This window comes from Malurus melanocephalus, unplaced genomic scaffold (assembly GCF_030028575.1).
Source record: "Malurus melanocephalus ecotype Western Australia unplaced genomic scaffold, MMel_1.1 scaffold_793, whole genome shotgun sequence".
Lineage (NCBI taxonomy): Eukaryota > Metazoa > Chordata > Aves > Passeriformes > Maluridae > Malurus > Malurus melanocephalus.
The window spans coordinates 52,884-72,895 of NW_026624025.1; the positions used below are offsets into that span (position 1 = coordinate 52,884).

Sequence of the window (20,012 nt, forward strand, 5' to 3'; positions counted from 1 at the left end):
TCCCCTCCCTCCCCGGTGCTCGCTGTCAGGAGCGGGCGGGGAGCCGCAGACAAAGAGCCGGGGCCGGAGCCGAGCGGGCACCGGGGCCAGGAGGGGGCGGCCCGGGGGCGGGGACGCGGCGGGGGCGGCGGCCAGAGGCACCGGGGAGCCGAGCCCGGGCGCGGGGCGGCGGAGCCTCGGGCTGCGCTCGCCGGGAACAAAAGGCTCCTGCTGGCCGCGCCGAGCGCCGTGGCCCGGGCTCCGTGGCACCATGGCCCGCTGCGAGCCCCGCCGAGCCTGGCGGCTGCTGCTGCTGCTGCTGCTCGCTCTCTGCAGCCTGAGCGCTGCGCAGCCCCGCCAGCGCCAGTAAGTACCGGGGACCTCGGGAGAGCATCCCCGGGCAGGGCGGCGGGGGGACAACCGGCTCTGCTCGGCCGGGGCTCCGGGGTGGCCGCAGCAGCCGCGGAACAAAGCCCGCGGAGCGCCCGGATGAGTCGCGGACGGTGCGCGTTTGTCCCCGGCAGCAGCCGCGCGTTCGTCCCCGCCGGTGCGAAAGTGGCGAGCGCGGGGAAAGGGGGAGAAGAGGAGAAAGCTCCCACGCGATACCTGCCTCCAGCTGCTCCGGAGAGCGGCTGCGGAGCTTTTATCTGCAAGCAATTATTTAAGGAATCCGGCCGCCGCGGTGCTGGGGGTGGTTGAAGGTAGCGTTGGGCGCTCCCGAGCAGCGTGTGAAGAATTTTTTTTTTTTTTTTTTTCTTTTTTCTTTTTTTTTTTTTTTTTTGTGGGGAAGAACAGCCCGGGAGAAACTGCGGGGAAAGTTCTCAGACTTTTGGAGTTTGAACCCACAGCTCTTTTCCAGTATGTTTAGGTTAATTTTGATTAAAGTTTGCTTTGTTCTTTATCCCTGGCTTATTATAGCCCGTCAGCATCGTGAATAGCTGCATTAACAGAGTGCCATGGAGAACTTAATTTCACTTGCTTACTCGAAAATATTTCACGTCCTGCCAAGTTTTGGTGTAACCTGACAGAGCTGTTAGTTAAGTGTGCTTAAAGGATCTGCCCGGTCCCTGTCAAGTTAACTCTTTGATTGCCAAGTTCTTTAATTTTCTAATGCCACTTATTAAGTGATTTAAGCAGTTGAATCAAGGGACTGATACTTCAGAAAGAGTTTCAGCGATTCAGAACAATGTRAGTACATGTGCTTCACATCTGGCAGGGTTTGTGACAGTTTAAATCTGATCATTTCATCCTGAATGCAGCTGGTACCCTTTCTCCCTGTGGAACTCGATCGCTATCTCTCTCACCAAGGATTTGCAGGCTCGGTAGTAACTTTTTATTGTTATTTATTACCATTCTGATGAATTTTCAAACCTGGCAGCCATAAGGTTTTGAATCTGCAAGTACCCCGTGCAATTTAACTCGGATGCCACAGAGTTCTGAACTTCCTTTGGGGGTAATGGGATCTCCATGGCAATGAGGCCTGCTGAGAGAGAAACATGGGCTTGGAATTTGATAAAAGATTACTTAGGGGCTGTAAAACACCATCATCCTCATCCCAAAGTGATAATTAATCACAAGCTAAAACAACCTGGCTCGTGGGACCGAGAAAGGCATGGGCTGAGAAATTGGGCTTGAAAAGTCATCTGAGGAATTGCCTCAAAAAAAATCCTTTTGGGGAGGAAAAACAAAACCCAAAAAGGTGTGTCATGGAGGGAATATAAATATGTTGCTTCCAACCCAATGCATCAAAGAGCTCAGAGCCTGCAATGCTTTTAGCTGACAAGTTCATGGCACGGTGCCATTCRCAGAGGAGTGGTGCAGATTCCATTCAGAAATACTCGGATTGCAGCGTCCACGGGAGGTCGTTTTGGGTGGCTTTAAAGCTCTGTGGGTGCCTTCGAAAATAATGCCCTTTGTAAACTTGCAGGGTCTAATTGAACAAAAAAATGTCAGAGTGGAGCTGGGAATTCGAGCCCGGTTTTGTAGCTGCAGTTTCTGGGCTGCTTGTGTATAAACTGGAAGTTCAGGTGTGTCACGTGGGTTGAGTCTGACATTTAGAAAGCTCCAAAAATCAGCTCTGAGTCYCTTCCCTTCTTGTGTATGAAGCTGAACTATGAAAATGGAGCTGTGAGAAATAATTGAGGCAAAAAATATCTCAACTTCTTCTTTTGAAAGAGTTTGCTACAAAAGTCTACCCAAGATTCAAGTACCTCCTTATTCCTTCATGAACTCTTTTGTGATTAGCTGATTGTATGTTTAGTTTGTTACATATAATAGATAAATGAATGTATTTATTATACAGATGAAATAAACATTGATATTACTCCTTTTATATAGATCCTAAGGATTTGTGAGCCATTGTAAGCCACTTTWGGCTCTGTTCATTTATACATTCACACATGTTAGAGAGAGGCTTACACTGCTGGTGGCCACAAATCTGACCATACAGGGGTAAATATATCACATATTTGTCACAAAATAATTTGGTTTTTTCCTTTGCCACCAAATTTGGCTCGCAAATGAAGCCAAGGCTTTTGTGGCTGTGTCTTGACTGACCACTTCCACTTGTTCTCCTCAGGGGTTATCTGATTGCAGCACCTTCTGTTTTCCGCTCYGGGGTGGAGGAAGCCATAAGTGTGACCATCTTCAACTCTGCCAAGGAGACAACGGTCCAGATCCAGCTGGTGGTCAAAGGGGAGACGGTGTCACGAGGCCACGGAACCGTCCTGGGTAAGGCCCTGGAGCCCTGAGCCTGAAAACTGGTTCATGAGCTGAGGTGCTGTGGGAGCACTTGGATATCTCCTAAAGGATTGCTTTAGCTGATAATGGAACTGGAACCAARCTGGTATTTAATTGGCACCCCAGCTGATTGTGCTGATGGGGTTTGATGTGATCCCAGACATGTAAGGCTGATCATTTTGGGACTCCTGGACATGCAGAGACCCCATACAACTGGCACCCTAGAGTTTTATGTGAATATACTTCCTTTTGATACCTGTTTATCACTGGTGGGCTATATAAGAAATGAGATACATTTATTTTAAAGAGAAGTATAAAATCGATGTCATCAGCAGCATGAATTTCTTCTCTCCAAATCGAGTTCTGGGAATGCCATCCCCACATCTTCAGGACTGAGTGCTGCTGAGAGAGCTGATAACGTTTGTGCTGGTGGATAAGTCTTTAAAACCAAGCCAGATTTACCTGTCCTGTGAGCAAAGACTCTGCTCAACACTGAGTGAATTTACACTGGTGAAAGTGAAGTTCTGTTGTACCGCTGTCAGTAGTGGTGGAAGCTGAAGCATAGACAGGTCAATCAGGCTCTTTAATCACCGTGGTTTARCCCTTCTCTGTGTTAAAAAGGAAAGTTTTATAAGAGTCACTCCCTTCCTTGGAACAGATCTTCTCTGGTTGTGTCGTCCCATTGCTGTTTTTGACACTGGCTGACAATTGCAAAGCAATTCAAGGGGAGTGATGCTCTCACATGTGGGCAGCACATGCTCCAGAGAACTCCTAGGTGTGGCTCTATCCAGCAATCCAAACAGATCCTGTGAGTGCTGGTTTTGGGAATTATAAATCCCAAAAGAGGCCAGGTCCTTTTACAGCACAACCCTTCCTGAAACCCCAGCCTTGGTGGTGCTCTYCAACCACAGAGCACTTTGCAGTTTACCCTGGGCAAAAATTGTAAATAAATGTGGCCCAGGTTCATTTTGAAGAGCTCTACGGGGTCTGACTTGTTTTACACAGAGCAGGAAAATTGCTTCAGGTGAAATTGTAACAAAGGGAAACTGCAGGGATCAGCTCTGTGGTGTGAAGTCTCCTTTCACTCCACTGCAAATGGAGTGAAAAAATCTGWGTGCCTTATCTTGAGAATAACTCTCTGTTTCTCTCTCATATTTTAGATAAAGGAACAATTAAACTGAAGGTGAGTGTCACTTATTTTAAATGTTTTTGGTGAAARCATAAGGGACTTTCCCTCGGCCACATTAAGCGTTGATCTCTGGCACAAAAAAATGTCACATTTGGGGCACACACTGAGGAAGAAACAACYTTCACCAGAGGGAAACAACAAACCTTAACCCATCCCAGCTCATCTACCAGCCCCTTACACCACTAAAGAAAAATCAATAGCTCAAAATCAAGTTCCATTTTGGGGTTATTTGGTAAGAATGGTAGTACAGGATCATGTCAGTGAGTGACACGGAGGTTCTGAGTTCAAATGTAGGCAAAGTGGAGCTGGGTTGAAGAACAAGCCCTTCAAAATGCTGGCTTTCTTAACCTGGGATTACTTTGGGCTTGTCATCTTCAGGATGTAAAGGGGGGCGGTGGAACAAAGTATTGGGATTGTATTATCAGATTTTTTACTTTCTCATTCTTATTGGATGTAACTTTAAAATTCTGATTTCTCTGAGCAATGCACATGCATGCACTTCTTGTTTTGAGGACATTTTTGTGGTGGATCTTGGGGTTTTTCCCTCTGTTGGCAGCGCTGTGTGTTGATTTCCCCACATCACACACCTTCCATCCTGGGAGCTGCACGTGCAGATCACAAATCAACTTTTACTTTGCTTGAGTGCTAAAGGGCAGAAGAGAATTTCCAGCATGAATTTACCTCCTTAGAAGCTTATATATTATAGAAGATCTAGCATGTTCCTAATTTTCTTTTCATCACTAACACACAGTTGCACCAAAACACCACCAAAAAAATTGCTTTTTTTGCTCACCTCAGTGACAATTCTACTACCCAAAAGCTTTTCTGTGTCTTCCTCACCTCCTGCTCTGCTTTTTAGGTGCCTTCAGGGCTTCGTGGACAAGCCCACCTGAAGGTGTGGGGCAACAGGCACCTGGCAGAGGATGGTTACATTTTCCACAACTACACCACGGTCACCATCGACAGCAAGGGCTCCTCGGTGTTCATCCAGACCGACAAACCTGTCTACAAACCCAAGCAGAAAGGTSAGCTCACCTTGGAACATTTGCCAGGCTGCTTTCAAGGCGAGCTCCAGGATGAGCTCACCTCAGTCCCAGCTATGGTGATTCATAAATTCCTTCTTTTTTTCCTTTTTTTCAGTGTTGATAAACCTCTTTATGGTGACTTCTGACCTGAGGCCCGTCAATGACAGGGTAAAGGAAACTGCTTTCTTTCACACTGTAAAATATCASGGAACACTTGGTAACCTGAATTTTATCCTAATGTACATTTGTGTAGGAACAGAATTTGATTTTTAATAGATTTGGTTTAAAAAATTGGATTTTAACCTGTTTAAGCATAGGTTTTATTACTTGTTTTATTTGCAATTTAGCTTTTTTCACTCCACTATTTCTATTGGAGGAGAACACAAACTCTTGGAGTGCTGGCAAACAGGAGGCMGCTCTGTCAGTGCAGAGACCAGAATCTTTCAGAGGCTTGCTCTTTATTTAAACAGTGCAGGGATATGCAAATTATTCTTTTTCCAGTTAGGCGTATGAATTAAATGTGTGTTTCTCAGGCTGCTCTTAGCAAAGAAGAGATGTTCAAACTGCCACTTTGGGTCTCACACTTTGCTTATGTTAAAAGTTCATCACAAAAAGCAGAAAGGTTGCTTTGTTTCATAAAGGCTTTTATTTTGATTTTTTTTTTCTTTCAGATTGAAGCTTACGTGGTGGTGAGTATCTGTGTCCATCTRGTCTGTCCTGTGGAGGTTTGTGCAGCCTTTAAAGGAACAACTCTGTTTTTTTTCCAGTCCCTTATTGCTGTTCCCAACCCCAGCCTGTGCAATTATCTCTACCCCTGGGTCTTTAACTGACCTGTGCCTTGTTTAGGGTGCTGTCACCAGCAAATATCTCTGTTTTCCACTTCGCTTCCACAAATCCTGTCCCATTTCTCAGCCTGAGAAGGCTGGCTGAATTCACTGGGGTTTATGACTGTGACAGTCCCACTCCCTCTCCCTTTTCCCTGCAGCCCCACTCCTGCTGGGCTGGCAGAGCAGAGCCACCCTCATCCCTGCCCCCAAACATTGTGACAGTGGCAACAGAAATTGATGGCGAGGGATGGATGCTCTTGACTTCTTTATKAGGTCAATGAGAGGTTCCTTCTGGGTTTAGTTCAATGTTTTCCTTTTTTTTTTTCTTTTTTTCCTTTTTCTAAACCATGTGTTTAGGCGTCAGAAAGCAGAAGGATTCCCTCTTGTTCACCTTCAGCACAGATTTAATGCTGACAAAACCAGCAGGATTTATTTAATCTGAGTTTGTCAGCTAAAAATTGTCGTGCTGGTGGTACAGCTCCCTTTAGGAACAGAGAAAGTGTCTTCAGAGGTCAGCTCATCCCATCCCAGACAGGTGTTTAAAGATGGGCAAAATCTGCTGCTTGACAGCATCTCCTTGTATGCTTTGATTACAGCCTTAAATAATCCCAGAAAGCAAATACCCCTGGTAAAGAATTTTCAGGACATTTTTGTCAGGTTTTAGTACCATTTGAACTGTCAGGGAAGTGTGTTTATCACAAAACAAAGTCCTTTGCTGCAAAYTGAGTTAAGTGTGTTAGTGATGCTCATTTTCACTGCGATGTTTCTCACCCTGAACTGCCCTGCAGGATCCCCGGGGGTCTCGGATGATAGAATGGAATAACTTGAAGCCCTTTTGCTGTGGTAAGTGCCAGAATATTTAATTTTCCCCTCTGTGTACTGTGATTTGCCTTTACTTCTACTTCCACTGAGTCATGTCCAGTAAGGCTTGGCAAGGGCTGAACCCWGAGTTCTCAGTGTTGTTTCCTTTTYCAGGCATTGTCAACATGACTTTCCCTCTGTCTGACCAGCCAGTGTTTGGGGAATGGCTCATCTTTGCTGAGATGCAGGGGCACACTTACAACAAATCCTTCGAAGTGCAGAAATACGGTGAGTCCTCTGTGCATTTGGGAGACCAGAACACTGTGAAATGCTTTCACTTGAGATTAAATACCTGAAATAACACATTTAAAATGCCGTGGGGAGAAATTTTTTAGATTCCCATGTACTTCAGGGATGCAGACACTGCTAATTGGGGGTTTTGCTGAGGTCACCTCACTAAATTTTGCTGCTGGGGCTGATTGATCTCTGCTGGGTGCTGCTGTCACCCTCACTGACCACAACCAGGCTCCTGCCAGAATTGTGGGGTCTTTTCCTATAATCTGGGCAATGAGATCTCTTTGAAAAGATCCTGCTGTGCTTCTTTTCATTGCAGTATTGCCAAAGTTTGAGTTGCTGATCGATCCCCCTCGCTACATCCGTGACYTCTCCCTGTGTGAGAAAGGAACTGTCCATGCCAGGTAGGAGTCTGTCCCAAACCAAATTTCATTGCTGTCATTGTGGTTCAGCCACAGCAGCTTGGGTCCCACCTGCTGCAGACTTTWCAGATGATTTCTAATCATCATCAGAAGCTTCAAAAAGAGCCTTCAAAAACCTGGTAAAAGTAACAATCTGAGAAACTTCCAGTATGCTGTTTTCTAGATGTGCAGGTACTATGGTAGTTGTCCTTATGCAACCAGACAAACAGAAACCTGCCGGAAATTATTAATCATAATAATCTTCTTTGCATTTCAGATACACATTTGGAAAGCCAGTGACAGGGAAGTTAATTGTCAATATGACTATAAATGGTGTGGGGTACTACAGACACGAGGTGGGACACCCTGTCCTCAAAACCACCCAGGTGAGGGAGACCTTTGGCTCACCTGTGATAAAATTCCTGATCTATGTTCTTCAACACCAATTCCACAGCTCTGTTTTGTCTGATGGGAGATGAGGAAATACAGGAGTAAATATTATAACTGGGCCCAGCAGAATGAAAATATTGCTTATTTTTACATGGTATGTTTGTGATTTTAGATATCAGGGATATCTGTCCCCAGAGGGTGCTGGCACTGCCCAGGCTCCCCAGGGAATGGTCCCGGCCCCGAGGCTGCCAGAGCTGCAGGAGCGTTTGGACAGCGCTGCCAGGGATGAACAGGGTGGGGTTGTTGGGGGGTCTGGGCAGGGGCAGAAGTGGATTGATGATCCCTGGGGTCATTTCCCACTCAGGATATTCTAGGATTTGGTAGGATGAGAATTTATTGGCATAGCACTAATCTGGTTTTAGAGCMGATGGGGCTGAGGAGAGCAGGAGACTGAGGGGCTGGGACARAKTTTGTCCAGGCTATGGTTAAGGGAGGAAAATGAAACCCCTTTCCCCTCTCCCTGTTACAGCAATAATTCCAGAAAGCAAATCCCCCTGGTAAAGTATTCTCAGGACATTTTTGACAGATATTACTTRCATTTGAACACTAAGTGAAGTGTGTACATTACAAAACAAATTTTTCCTCCCTTCCTCCGTTCTTCTCTTCCTTTCTCCCTCCTCAATTCCCTCCAACCCTAATCCTTTCCAAACACTGCTACAAACTCCTACCAAGCTCCTGCGTTTTAGCTCCGGCTCCTAGACCCTGCCTGGGTGTGAAATGCCAACTTTCTCTCTTTCTCTTTCCCCCCATGGGCAGATTGATGGCTCTGCAGTGTTTGATGTGTGCGTCAAGGACATGATGCCTGCAGATGTCCCAGAGCATTTCCGAGGCACAGTCAACATCTGGGCCACGGTGATCAGCTCTGATGGCAGCAAACAGGTGACCTTTGATGACTCCACACCTGTGCARAAGCAGCTGATCGACATCAAATACTCCAAGGACACCAGGAAACAGTTCAAACCTGGGCTRCCCTACAAGGGCAAGGTGAGGTTAAGACAGAGCTGTGGATGTGTGGCTGGTTTGAGTTGAGCTGGCTTGATCYCAGCATGCTGGAGCAGCTGGGATCACCTTCATCTCTGCACCCAAACAYTGGGACAGTGGCAGTAGAAATTCTTGTCAAGGGATGGTTGCTCCTGACTTTTCCTTTATGAGGTCAATGAGAGGTTCCTTCTGGGTTTAGTCCTATTTTTACTTCTTTTTTTTTTTTTTATTTAAGCAGAAAGCAGAGTAATTCACTCTTGCTCACCTTCAGCACAGATTTAACACTGACAAAACCTGCAGGATTTATTTAATCTGAATTTGTCAGCTACAAATTGTCTTGCTGGTGGTACAACTCCCTTTAGGAACAGAGAACAAGTGCCTTTCAGAGAAAAAAGTGTTGTGGGGTGGTTTTCCCAGCTGCCATGGGCTGGAATAGCTGATATTGTAAAGCCCATTGTGTCAATGCCCCCCTGTGCAGGTAGAAGTCACGTACCCCGATGGAAGTCCAGCTGACAGAGTCACCATCCGGATCAAAGCAGAGCTCACCCCAAAGGACAATGTTTACACCAGTGAGCTGATCTCCAGGAATGGCCTGGTGGAGTTTGAAATCCCCTCCATCCCCACAGCTGCCCAATACGTCTGGCTGGAGGTGGGTGAAAGCTCTTTATGGGATTAGCAGGTTTTAATGGAACTAATCTTGTCAAACCTGCACTTGGGAGATCGGGGCTGCAAACAGGAAATCGGTGCCCTTCAGCTTCTGGGGTTTGATACAGCAAATGCTGGGTTGTCCCTTGCTGCCAGGAGAACTGATGATCATAAACTGCATGAGAAGATTCCCCTTCAAATACAGCTTATTATGGTTGTAAGGGTCCAATATTTGGGGAGCATTGGGTCCAATATTTGGGGAGCATTGGGTCCAACTTGGGGAGCATTGGGCCCAATACTTGGGTAGAATTGGGTCCAATATTTGGGCAGAATTTTATTTGGGCAGGATTTGGCCCAGCATTTAGGGAGCATTGGGTCCAATATTTGGGGAGAATTTTATTTARGGAGTATTTGGTCCAATAATTGGGGAAAATTTTATTTAGGCAGGATTTGTCCCAACATTTGGGGAGTGTTTGGTCCAATATTTGGGAAGAATTTTACTTAGGGAGCATTGGGTTGAATACTTGGGGATAATTGGGTCCAATATTTTGAAAGAATTTGGTCCACTATTTGGGGAGCATTTGGCCTAATATTTGGGGAACATTGGGTTCAATCTTTGGGGAGAATTTTATTTGGGGAGCATTTGGCCCAATATTTGGGGAGCATTTGGTCCAATATTTGGAGAGTGTTTAAACAGCAGTTGCTGTTTAAGGATGCAAAAAGGTAAAAGCTGGAAGGTATAAAATGGGAGAAAGGAATAGAGATTTAAAAATGCTCAGAAAGCCCATTTTGTTCTACCATTCAGATGTAATTTTTTTTTTTTTAAGACCAAAGTGACAGCAATTGATGGAAAACCTTCTGGAGATCAATATCTGCCCAACTACTTGTCCATCAGCAGCTGGTACTCACCCAGCAAGTGCCACATCCAGCTCCAGGCACCAGATAAACCTTTCCAGGTACGTTGGTTCCCCACTCCATTGTGGCAACAGCTGCTTGGCTTAAAGGATGCTGTTCCAATTAAATTGCTGGGCATTCCAATAAAATTCCAGTTTCTGGGCATTCCTGATTCTGGGAACCTGAGCTGGGATTGTTCCCTCTAAAAAGGGTGAAGGAGCTGCACTTCATCCACCAAATAATTGTTRAATGTGGGCTGCACTCAGTGCTAAGCAACCCCTCTGGATGCTCTGTGMAGCACCTCAATCCCAAACCTTTATGTTCAGACAGAGAGCAGGAAATCATTTTGGTTTTTCACGTTTGAATGTGTGCTCTGTGCCCCTCCAGCAACACTCAGACAGGGATTGTTGGCTGAAAATGAYTGGAAGTGATGTCAGTGGGAGCGGCTGAATAAAAATCAGAATTAAGGCTGTGTGGTCTCACTGGAACTTCCAGTTTAAATCTCAACTGGTTCTGTTTGATCTCCCAGTTATTGAACTATGAACATTATTGCCTTGTCTTCTTTGGTAGTTTTTGTAGGATCCTCTTTAAAAAATGTAATCCTGCCCTGTAAAAGTTGTTGTGATTTCTCCCCTAAAGGACAGATCTGATAAAACCAATATTCCTGCTGCTCAGTGTTTCTGAGAGTTGTTTAGGGTTTCTTCTTACCCAATAAGATGTTCTGAGGGTCTGCATATTGCTCTGTGAAAAAAAAATATTTTGGCAATAAACACACAGAGATTTCTGTTTCCAGCAGGTCCTTCAGGTTGCTTTCAGACTCTTTGTATCCAAATATCCTTTTTTTTTTTAATCATTGCATTTCATGGAAGTTTAATGGCTAATTAATCTTTTACAAGTTTCCTGAGGTATGGAAAGGGGATTATACACTGCTAATCTGAACACATTGTTCTTATTATAACCTGATTAGAACTAATTCTCCTGTGGGAAAGCTTGGGCCTGGATGACCAGCACTGCCAGCTCTTACTGGGTGTTCCAATTAGCTACATCCATTTTTTTTCATGAATTGTTTCATCATTTGCACTGGGGAATTCTTAATACTTCAAATATTTCRTGTCACGAGGCACCTCCTGGACTCTGTGGCATTCTTGCCGTGTTTAACCATCAGCAGCTCCTTGGGTGCAGGCCATGCCCTTTTGGTTTGTGCCATGAGCATATTCTGCAGGGRGAGCACTTGGTGCTGAAAAAAGGAGACTTTTTCCAAAGATTTCTTTGGGATTTTCTATCTACCTGAGCAGTTTTAGTTGGGGATTGCTCTGGTTTGAATGGCAGGAGGTTGAGGAGGGGAAGGTGCTGGAGAAATCCTACAAACACGAGCGTCAGCTGCTCCTCAGATCCCGGGAGGAAGGAGTTTGTGTTCCTAGAAAAATCTGCTGCTCCACAGGAATTATTGTTCAGCCAGACATGACCAGTGCTAATCCCATCACTGAGCCCTGTCTTCTGGGATTTGGGGGATTTTGCCTTTGGGGTGTTCAGTGCTGAGTGAGCCTCTCTGGGTGCAGGGCTCCAGCACCCAGGTGCTCTGCCCTGGAGCCCATTGCAGCCATCAGATGAGTTCACCCACACACAAAAAAAAGAACATTTCTCATTTTTCTGTGTGTTTGACACTTCCCTGAGTGCCAGGCTTACMAACTGTGATCAGGATTTTGTTTTATTTGAAAGCATTTTCCCTCAGATCTCTCCCCAGCTGTTTCATGCCACGCTGGTTATGTTTGAATTGGTGTTTGCCACGTGACTGTAAGCACTGTATAATCACAATTAAACTGCAAAGTCTATCCAACACCCATCCCTTCCCACCCCCAACCCACCCCTTTCCTTTTTAGGGCCGGGCTGCTGCAGGGGTGTCTAAAACCCAACCAATTCTGACAGCTGCTCTGTGCCAAAAGGCTTAACTTCCAGGATTCCAGAGATTCCTTCATTGTTTCATTAAGGCACACAGCCCCCAGCCCGTTCTCCTGTCCGTTTGCAGGGGGYGAGAGCTGCACACAGGCCCCTTTTTATTGTGGAGAAAGTCCCTGAGAGTGCTGCTGATGCAATAAAACCCTTTTTAATGCACACATTTGTCCCACACCTCCCGTGGCCTGGGACYCAAACAGCTTTCTGGGCTTTATCAATCAAAATCATCAGAGCAGAGCGGATCTTTGGCTTTTGTGCCCCTGCCTGCAGGTGGGAGAGGAGGCCTGGATTGCAGTCAAGTCCACGTGTCCCTGTAACTTCACCCTCCACTACGAAGTGGCAGCACGAGGGAACATTGTCCTGTCGGGGCTGCAGCCCAGCAATGTCACCCAGCAGAGGAGCAAGAGGGCCACCGTCCCMTTTGAGAAGAACATCGACCTCACACGCTTCCCAGGAACAGGTAAACAGCACTAGGAATGCATCTCACTCCTATTTTCAGGGAAAAAACACCTTTTATTTTTAATGTGATGCTCCTTAAAGGATATAAGTGACATAGTGAAAGAAAAACAGTGAAAACCGCCACCTTTGGTCACGTAAAAAAAAAATTTCCATGAGACATAACTCTTGGGAAGTTTTACTTTGGTCTTCCTGCAGTCTTTCTCAATTGAGGAAACTCTGATATTTGTTTGGAGTGGAGTGGCAGGGCTGGGACAGTTGGCTGAGCTGGTTGAGCTTGAACTGAGGAGAGAGGATGTTAGATGCAAAGAGAAAATTAAATGGACTGAAATCATGGATCAGGATAGAGGATATCCCACAGGGGGAAGGGAAATAAATGTGGATTCCTGGTTTGTACAAGGAATAACAGCAAGATACAAATTTGGTGCATTTGAAAAACAGGGAGGTGAAAAATGGTGGCATTGGAAAGATGGATGTAAGAGCTGCCAAAGGAAAAGTTTGGCAATTCCAGTAACCAGTTTGGGAGCTGGGGAATCCCAGTAACCAGTTTGGGAGCTGGGGAAAGAGTAACAGGAGCCTCCCTCCATGAACCTCCCAAGCTTCTGGCAATCAGTAATTCAGGATTTGGGGGGGCTCTCTGCACTGGAGGTTGGTTCTAAGCTGCYGCATTTCCAGTTTGCTCAGGGGCTTTGTTGCTGCTCTGTCACTGGCAGAGTTCAAGGCCAGGTTCGTGGGACTCTGGGTGACCTGTTCTGGTGAAAGRTGTCCTTGTCCACAGCAGGGGGCTGGAATCAGATCATCTTTAAAGGTCCCTTCTGACCCAAACCATTCTGTGATTCTGTAAACTGCATCTTCCTTTTCCAAACTCCTTTATTCCTTTTCYCTCGTCAGCGTTCTCCAGCAGCACAGAACATTTTCTGTTTATTTTTGATGGCTTGATAGCTTGTGTGTTTCCTTGATTTCATGGCTGGAAAACCACTGAGTGGCCATTCCCTACCCACCTTCCTCATGCTGCTCATTAAGTTTTGACTGCTAATTACCTTTCACAAAGACGAGAAATAGGGAAGAAATTCTGAGCTCAAGAAGAAAGCATGAGACAGAAACAAGAGAAGAATGGAAGCCGTGTGTGGAGAGCCCTGTGCCTGTCAGCACCAGAATGGGGCAGGAAGGGGGTGATTTGGACCAATAAAGCTGTTTTTCTCCCCAATTGCCTTTGCAGCCCCTCCCAGCACGCCTGCAGCCGAGGTGGAGGTGTGTGTGACCTTCCTGCGCTTCCCCATCGCTCACTCCATGGCTCCCTTGGGCCGGCTCCTCGTGTACTAYGTCAGGGACAATGGTGAGGGTGTCACTGACAGCCTCCAGTTCGCTGTCAACTCCTCCTTYGAGAACCAGGTACGGGCTCTGTGGTGGGGAGGAAGGCCTGGTGTCTCCTTACTCCTTGTTTTATGGGCTAATACCTTGATTTAATGGGATTTCCATTCCCAGGTTACGGTGGCGCTCTCGGCCAACGAGACCAGGCCTGGTGACCTGGTGAACATCAAGGTCAAGGCTGCAAAATCCAGCTGTGTCTGCATTGCTACAGTGGACAAGAGTGTCTACCTGCTCAAGCCAGGCTTCCAGCTGACAGCCAGCCAGGTAGGAGCAGCTTCGAGCACTCCAGGTCCTTTTCTCACYCCTGGGATCCTCGTCCACCTTACAAAGCCTTTGTCCCCAAGGCCAGCAGCTTTTGTCCTCAAGTGTAGCCATCAGCAAAACCCTACAAAACGAGGGTCTTGGCACCCCTGTAAAACTCCTGCTCTCTCCTGTCACTTTGGCCAACCAGAGAAGCATTCTGGAAATGGCTCAGMTAAACTGGAGGTGAAAAAAAAGTTAAAAAACCTTGGAAAACGAGAGATAGAACCTGTGAGAGCTCACACTGTGGTGTGGTGGTCAATTCTGACCATGATGTGTTCATGGCATGATTTATGGTGGTCAGTTCTGACCGTGGCGTGTTCCTGGTGTGATTTATGGTGGTTGGTTCTGACCATGGCATGTTCCTGGTGTGATTTATGGTGATTGGGTCTGACCATGGTGTGTTCCTGGCGTGATTTAGGGTGGTCAGTTCTGACCATGGCGTGTTCCTGGTGTGATTTATGGTGGTCGGTTCTGACCATGGTGTGTTCCTGGCATGATTTATGGTGGTCAGTTCTGACCATGGCATGTTCCTGGTGTGATTTATGGTGATTGGGTCTGACCATGGTGTGTTCCTGGCATGATTTATGGTGGTCGGTTCTGACCATGGCGTATTCCTGATGGGATTTATGGTGGTTGGCTCAGACACTTCACTGTGCTTCACAAGAATGTAAACCCATAACAAACCAATGGGTTAAAAACCCTGGATTTTTGCAATAAACCAATCCCTCTTTCCACCTGCCTGGGGAGGATCTGTGTCATTTCTCATCACCACACCCAGGGCCAGCAGCCTCTGTCCCCAARGCCAGCATTCCCTGCCCTCTCCCCACAGGTGTTCCAGGAGCTGGCAGAGTACGATGTGTCGGACGCTTTTGGAGCCCCAAAGGARGAAGGGCATTTCTGGTGGCCGGGGATGTCCTCCCGCCGGCGCCGCCGCTCCTCCGTCTTCCCCTGGCACTGGGACATCACCAAGGACGCTCGCTTTGCCTTCACGGTAGGAACCATCAGCTCCCTCCTCTCTGCAGTGTTTTCCTTTTTTGTTTTCACATTTGTAGGATAATKTCCAGTTCCCTAGGTGTGGTTCTCCCCACATCAGAGCTTTTTCTCCAGTGGGGGTAGACTGAAAAATAATTTTCAAGACTGGAGGTTGCTGTTGTAGCAGAGATATTTGGTTTCCGTTTTGGCCATTTTGGGAGGGCCAGTTGTCCTGCTGGGGGAAGGGATCCAGACTGCTGCCCTGGAGAATCAGACTAGCTGGGATGTTAATTCTAGGGGAAGAAATACCTGAAATTATTTTTTACCTGGAGCTGCCTGGCAGTCACACTTGCCYAGCAAGTGGATACTGATTTAAAAGCCTTTTCCAGGCAGACAAGAACCTACACAGGCAAAGGCTTAATGAAAATCYTCACATTAGCCATCATTTTAAAATCACTCTTTAAATAATCCTCAAGATCGAATTGAGATTTACCTCATAAATAGGAGAAAATAGTTGAAATAGGATTGAGGGATTCTATTTTAAAAAAAAAGGTGCACAATTAATTATTTTTCTTCTTTTTCTTTCTCTTCTCCTTTTTCTATTCGTCCTTTTTCTCTTCTCCTCCTTTTTCTCTTTATTTTTTTCCCCTTTTCCTCTTTTTTCTCCTCTCTCTTTTCTCTTCTTCTCTTTTCTCTTCTTCTCTTTTCCTTCTTCTCTTTTCTCTCTTCTCTTTTACGTCTTCTCTTTTTTCTCTTTTCCCTCTTCTTCTCTTTTTTCTTTGCTTTTTTTTCCCACTTCTCCTCTTTTTTCTTTGCTTTTTTCCCCTCTTCTCCTTTTTCTTTCTTTCTTTTCCCACCACTTCTTTTTTCCCCTTGCTGATTTTTGTTTTTTGCTCCTGAATTTTTTTCCCTTTCCCAGGAAACTGGCCTGGTGGTGATGACTGACATTGTGAGCTTGAACCACCGGCAGAACGGGGGGATGTACACGGACGAGGCTGTCCCAGCCTTCCAGCCCCACACTGGCACCTTGGTGGCCACCATGCACTCCAAAATAGCCCCCAGGTAACAGTTTGKGGTTAATTTAATTTAATTAACAAGTATCACTTGTCTCTGATGCTCTCAGCTTTTTTTTTTCCTCCATTCTCAGCTGTTTTCCACCTCCACACCCCCACGTTTAGACAAAGCAGTGATGGGGAAACTCTTCCAGTGTCTTGGTTGATGTAACAAAAACTCTAACTGGTGCTGCTTTGTTAAATTTGATTTAATTCTGGAAAAATTAAGTACAAAGGGTCTTAAATGATCATCTTGAGGAATATTTCTTTGCAATTTTCTGTGAATTTCTTGCAGTATTTGTCAATCTCAGCTGTCTTTGCAGAGTCACTCGTTGGTCATTTTTTTGGCCATTCAGTTGCTCAATGCTCGTTGTTTTGGCCATTCAGCTGGTGGTCAAAACCAATCAAATGAGGGTCTGCATTAAGAAAATGTTGTGAATTACTACAAATAATGCTGCACCTGAGGCTGAGCCTCCCCTCTACATCCTGAACCTCCTGGCAAACCCTACCAGCAGAGAAAATCTTTGGATTTTGTTAAGAAATAGATAACAAAGCATTACAGGTGTACAGAAGCTGACTGAATTATTAAAATATTAGAAATTGAGACAATTCAAAGAGAAGGAATGGAGAATACAAAGCAGTGATTGTAGTAACTGCTGCTGGAAGTCAATGTTGTGTTTATGCCCCTTGATTTCATTGGGTGAAAGAATTTGGATGATAAACCAATTAATTTTTTTTTTTAAATTACATCATTTCTGCTGGTTTTAAAGGTTATTTATTTGTACTATTTTTTAGATTCTTATTTCTGTCTGCAGAGTGTGTGTGCACACCAAGGGATGGTTTGAAAAGATCCCATAATTTGTATTATGAGTGAATTTTGWGTTAAGATCACCCACTCCCTCCTTACTTAGTCTGTACCAGGCAGAGTTTTGTCATRTGAGCCCTGGGCAGCTGATAACTCTGATTGATTAATCAGGGACTGCTGGAAATATTTTTTAAAAGAATTCACTTGCAAGGACTTATTTCTTGTTCCAGCAGGGCAGAGAAGAGGAAAAGAACYTTCTTCCCCGAAACRTGGATTTGGCACTGCCTCAATGTCAGGTATTGTCAGGGAGCTCTCAATTATCCAGAGAGGTTTATTCTCTTTAAAATCTGAGTTACACTGGCATTTTCTGATTTTTTTTTTTTCCCTATTCTTGTTTTTCTTCATTGCCACTTTAACCAATAATCTTGGCAATGTTTCATCAGGTCTTGAGGTGTGTTCATGTTGAACTTGTCCATCAATTCTCTCTTGATTGCTTTTCAAATTCCCCAGAGCCCTCCTTCCTTTGTCATCTCCTTCAAGAACATCTCCCCTAAACCTCAATTTACTACGTTATAAATTGTGGTTTCCTCTGGGTACAGCCAGGACTAAAAACCAAACAAAACTAAACAAAAACTAAAAAAGAAAACAAAAAAAACCACAAAGAGAACCAAAAAAACTCCCAAAAAAACCAACAAAAAAGAAAAACAACCCACAAAAACCCACAAAAAAAAATCCACCAAAAAAAAAAGAAAAAATAAAGGAAAAAAATTTACTAAAGCAATAACTAATCCCTCCCCCCAACAGCACATCCAGGATAATTTGAAGCAATCATTAAAAGGCTTCTCCAGGTTTGGAAGTAAACTTCATTCTCCATAAATGATCATAAATGAAATTGGACAGGAACTTGGAGAAAGTGTATTCAAATGTGTTCAATTGAGCACGAAATATGCTTTGTAGGAATACACAAAGAATTCCAGGAGTGCCCGTCTGGGCCTCAGCAAGCTGGGGCAGTTAATTATAAGTGGGAGAGTGCAGAATAAAAAGTTGCAGATTGCATTTTCTCCACTTCATTTCATTAGAAACAACTGAGTTGGAGCATTCCTTCCTTTCCACTCTCTTGAACAGGATGATTTTTAATTTTTTTTTTTTTTTTTTTTTTTTTTYTTTTTWTAATTATAAAGTAAAATCCTGGGAAAAAAGGGGGAAAAAGGGAAAAAAAAAAAGAAACAAAAGCCTAATGTCAACTTCCCAAACCAATTCTAAAAATTCCTCGAGTCTCTAATGGCTGGAAATGAGTGTGTGCTTTGGCTCCCTGCCCAGGAGAGTAAGTGCCCTCATGTGTGAAAATAATGTTAATGCTGGTTATGGGCTGCAGTCCCGGTGGAAAGAACATCAGCTGCAACAAATTGTCCGGTTAAACAGGCTGGGCTGGAGCCAGGACACCCCTGAGCCCATTCCCCAGGGCTGGAGAGAGYGCAGGTATCAGCTCCAGCCGGGGTGGGACCGGGATAGTGAGGAATTAAACTGCCCAAAGGAGTTARAATAACTTTWAGGAGGTTTAGAGGGGATATTTAGRGGAATTGTTGCCTGTGAGGATAGTGGGGATGGAATGGAATTTCCAGAGAAGCTGGAGCTGTCCCTGGATCCCTGGAAATGTCCAAGGYCAGGCTGGACAGGGCTCAGTGCACCCTGGGAMAATGGGAGGTGTCCCTGCCATGGCAGGGGKGCCACTGGATGAGTTWCAGGTCTTTTCCAGCCCAAACCATTCCATATTTTTATCACACAAGTGCATTTCCCAAGGCTTTTCCCTCTGGAGTTTGAACCACATTCACTGGCCAGGGCTTGGAATCTGATCRAACTTAAAACAGGCACAGTGATCTCCAATTTTATTATTTTTATTATTTTCATCCTTTCCTCGCTGTGACAAACACCCAGCCCTGTCCCTGATGGCTCCTGTCATCTTCAGCACTGCAGGCTCACTGAGAATTTTAATTACAAAACATTTTAATTACAAAATTGATTTTTAAATCTATCCAGAGGAGCAAAGGTGCCTCAGTGGTGCCTCAGGTGTGAATAACCCGCGTGTGGTTGTGTGAGCAGCTCTCAGGTGTGTTCTGGGCAGTGAAACAGAGATTTACAGATTGCTCTGAACCCTCCCACTCTCATTTTCCATGCCCCCAAAATATTCCAGAGCTGGCAGCATGTGCTGTGTGTCAGGCTCGGGGGAATAAATATAACCAGAGAGAAAAAAACCTCRGGGTGCACTCACAACTGCACCCATCACGCTGCCAACTGAGCCATGAAACGCCTTTTGTTCCTGTGACACAGGAAATGTTTGCTGCTCCAGGCTGGGCCAAAGCTGCTTTGCAGGAGAGGAATAGCAAAAGAAGAAAAAAATTGAATTTCTATTATTATAAAGCATGGTCTGAAGAAGAAAATTTCTTTTCTATTATTATAAAGCATGGTCCAAAGAAGAAAATGGAATTTCTGTTATTATAAAGCATGGAAGAGGGTACCAGGTCTGTGATATCCTGTTGTGATGTGCACAGGAAAGCTGAAGGTTTGATTTTTAATCATTAGTTTCAGTCCTCATTGGTGGAAAATTATAGGCTTGGAAATTTTCTGAGTCAGTTATTCTCAAACCCAGCAAACCAAAATGTTTCTGAATAGAAACAAGGAATTGCTGAAGTTGATGTTTAGGAAGTTTCCTCGTGTTCAAGCAGAGTCTGCAGTTTGGTGATGGACGCAGGGGACAGTGTGTTCCAGCAAAAAAAAACTTTTGTTTCACCAGCTGTTAAATGAATTATTGTTGAACTGGTTTTATCCAGGATTTCAGTCTGGGATTATTTCTTGTCTTTATTTTTGAGGGTTTTTT

General features: G+C 45.0%; 1 protein-coding gene across 1 annotated transcript in view; it reads left to right on the forward strand.

Annotated features, from left to right (window-relative positions):
- The first annotated feature begins 139 nt into the window (after positions 1-139).
- CPAMD8 (C3 and PZP like alpha-2-macroglobulin domain containing 8) overlaps positions 140-20,012 on the forward strand; it is a 48,439-nt gene continuing 28,566 nt past the window's right edge. The window contains exons 1-19 of the mRNA XM_057385135.1: positions 140-345; positions 2,558-2,709; positions 3,879-3,901; positions 4,767-4,932; positions 5,048-5,100; positions 5,604-5,621; positions 6,548-6,602; positions 6,735-6,848; positions 7,174-7,258; positions 7,533-7,641; positions 8,462-8,689; positions 9,165-9,335; positions 10,159-10,287; positions 12,449-12,638; positions 13,854-14,026; positions 14,120-14,269; positions 15,138-15,299; positions 16,200-16,342; positions 17,368-17,433. Of these exons, the coding sequence (XP_057241118.1) occupies positions 251-345; positions 2,558-2,709; positions 3,879-3,901; positions 4,767-4,932; positions 5,048-5,100; positions 5,604-5,621; positions 6,548-6,602; positions 6,735-6,848; positions 7,174-7,258; positions 7,533-7,641; positions 8,462-8,689; positions 9,165-9,335; positions 10,159-10,287; positions 12,449-12,638; positions 13,854-14,026; positions 14,120-14,269; positions 15,138-15,299; positions 16,200-16,342; positions 17,368-17,433 (2,282 nt within the window). The 5' untranslated portion in view covers positions 140-250. The remainder of the gene's footprint in view (positions 346-2,557; positions 2,710-3,878; positions 3,902-4,766; positions 4,933-5,047; positions 5,101-5,603; positions 5,622-6,547; positions 6,603-6,734; positions 6,849-7,173; positions 7,259-7,532; positions 7,642-8,461; positions 8,690-9,164; positions 9,336-10,158; positions 10,288-12,448; positions 12,639-13,853; positions 14,027-14,119; positions 14,270-15,137; positions 15,300-16,199; positions 16,343-17,367; positions 17,434-20,012) is intronic.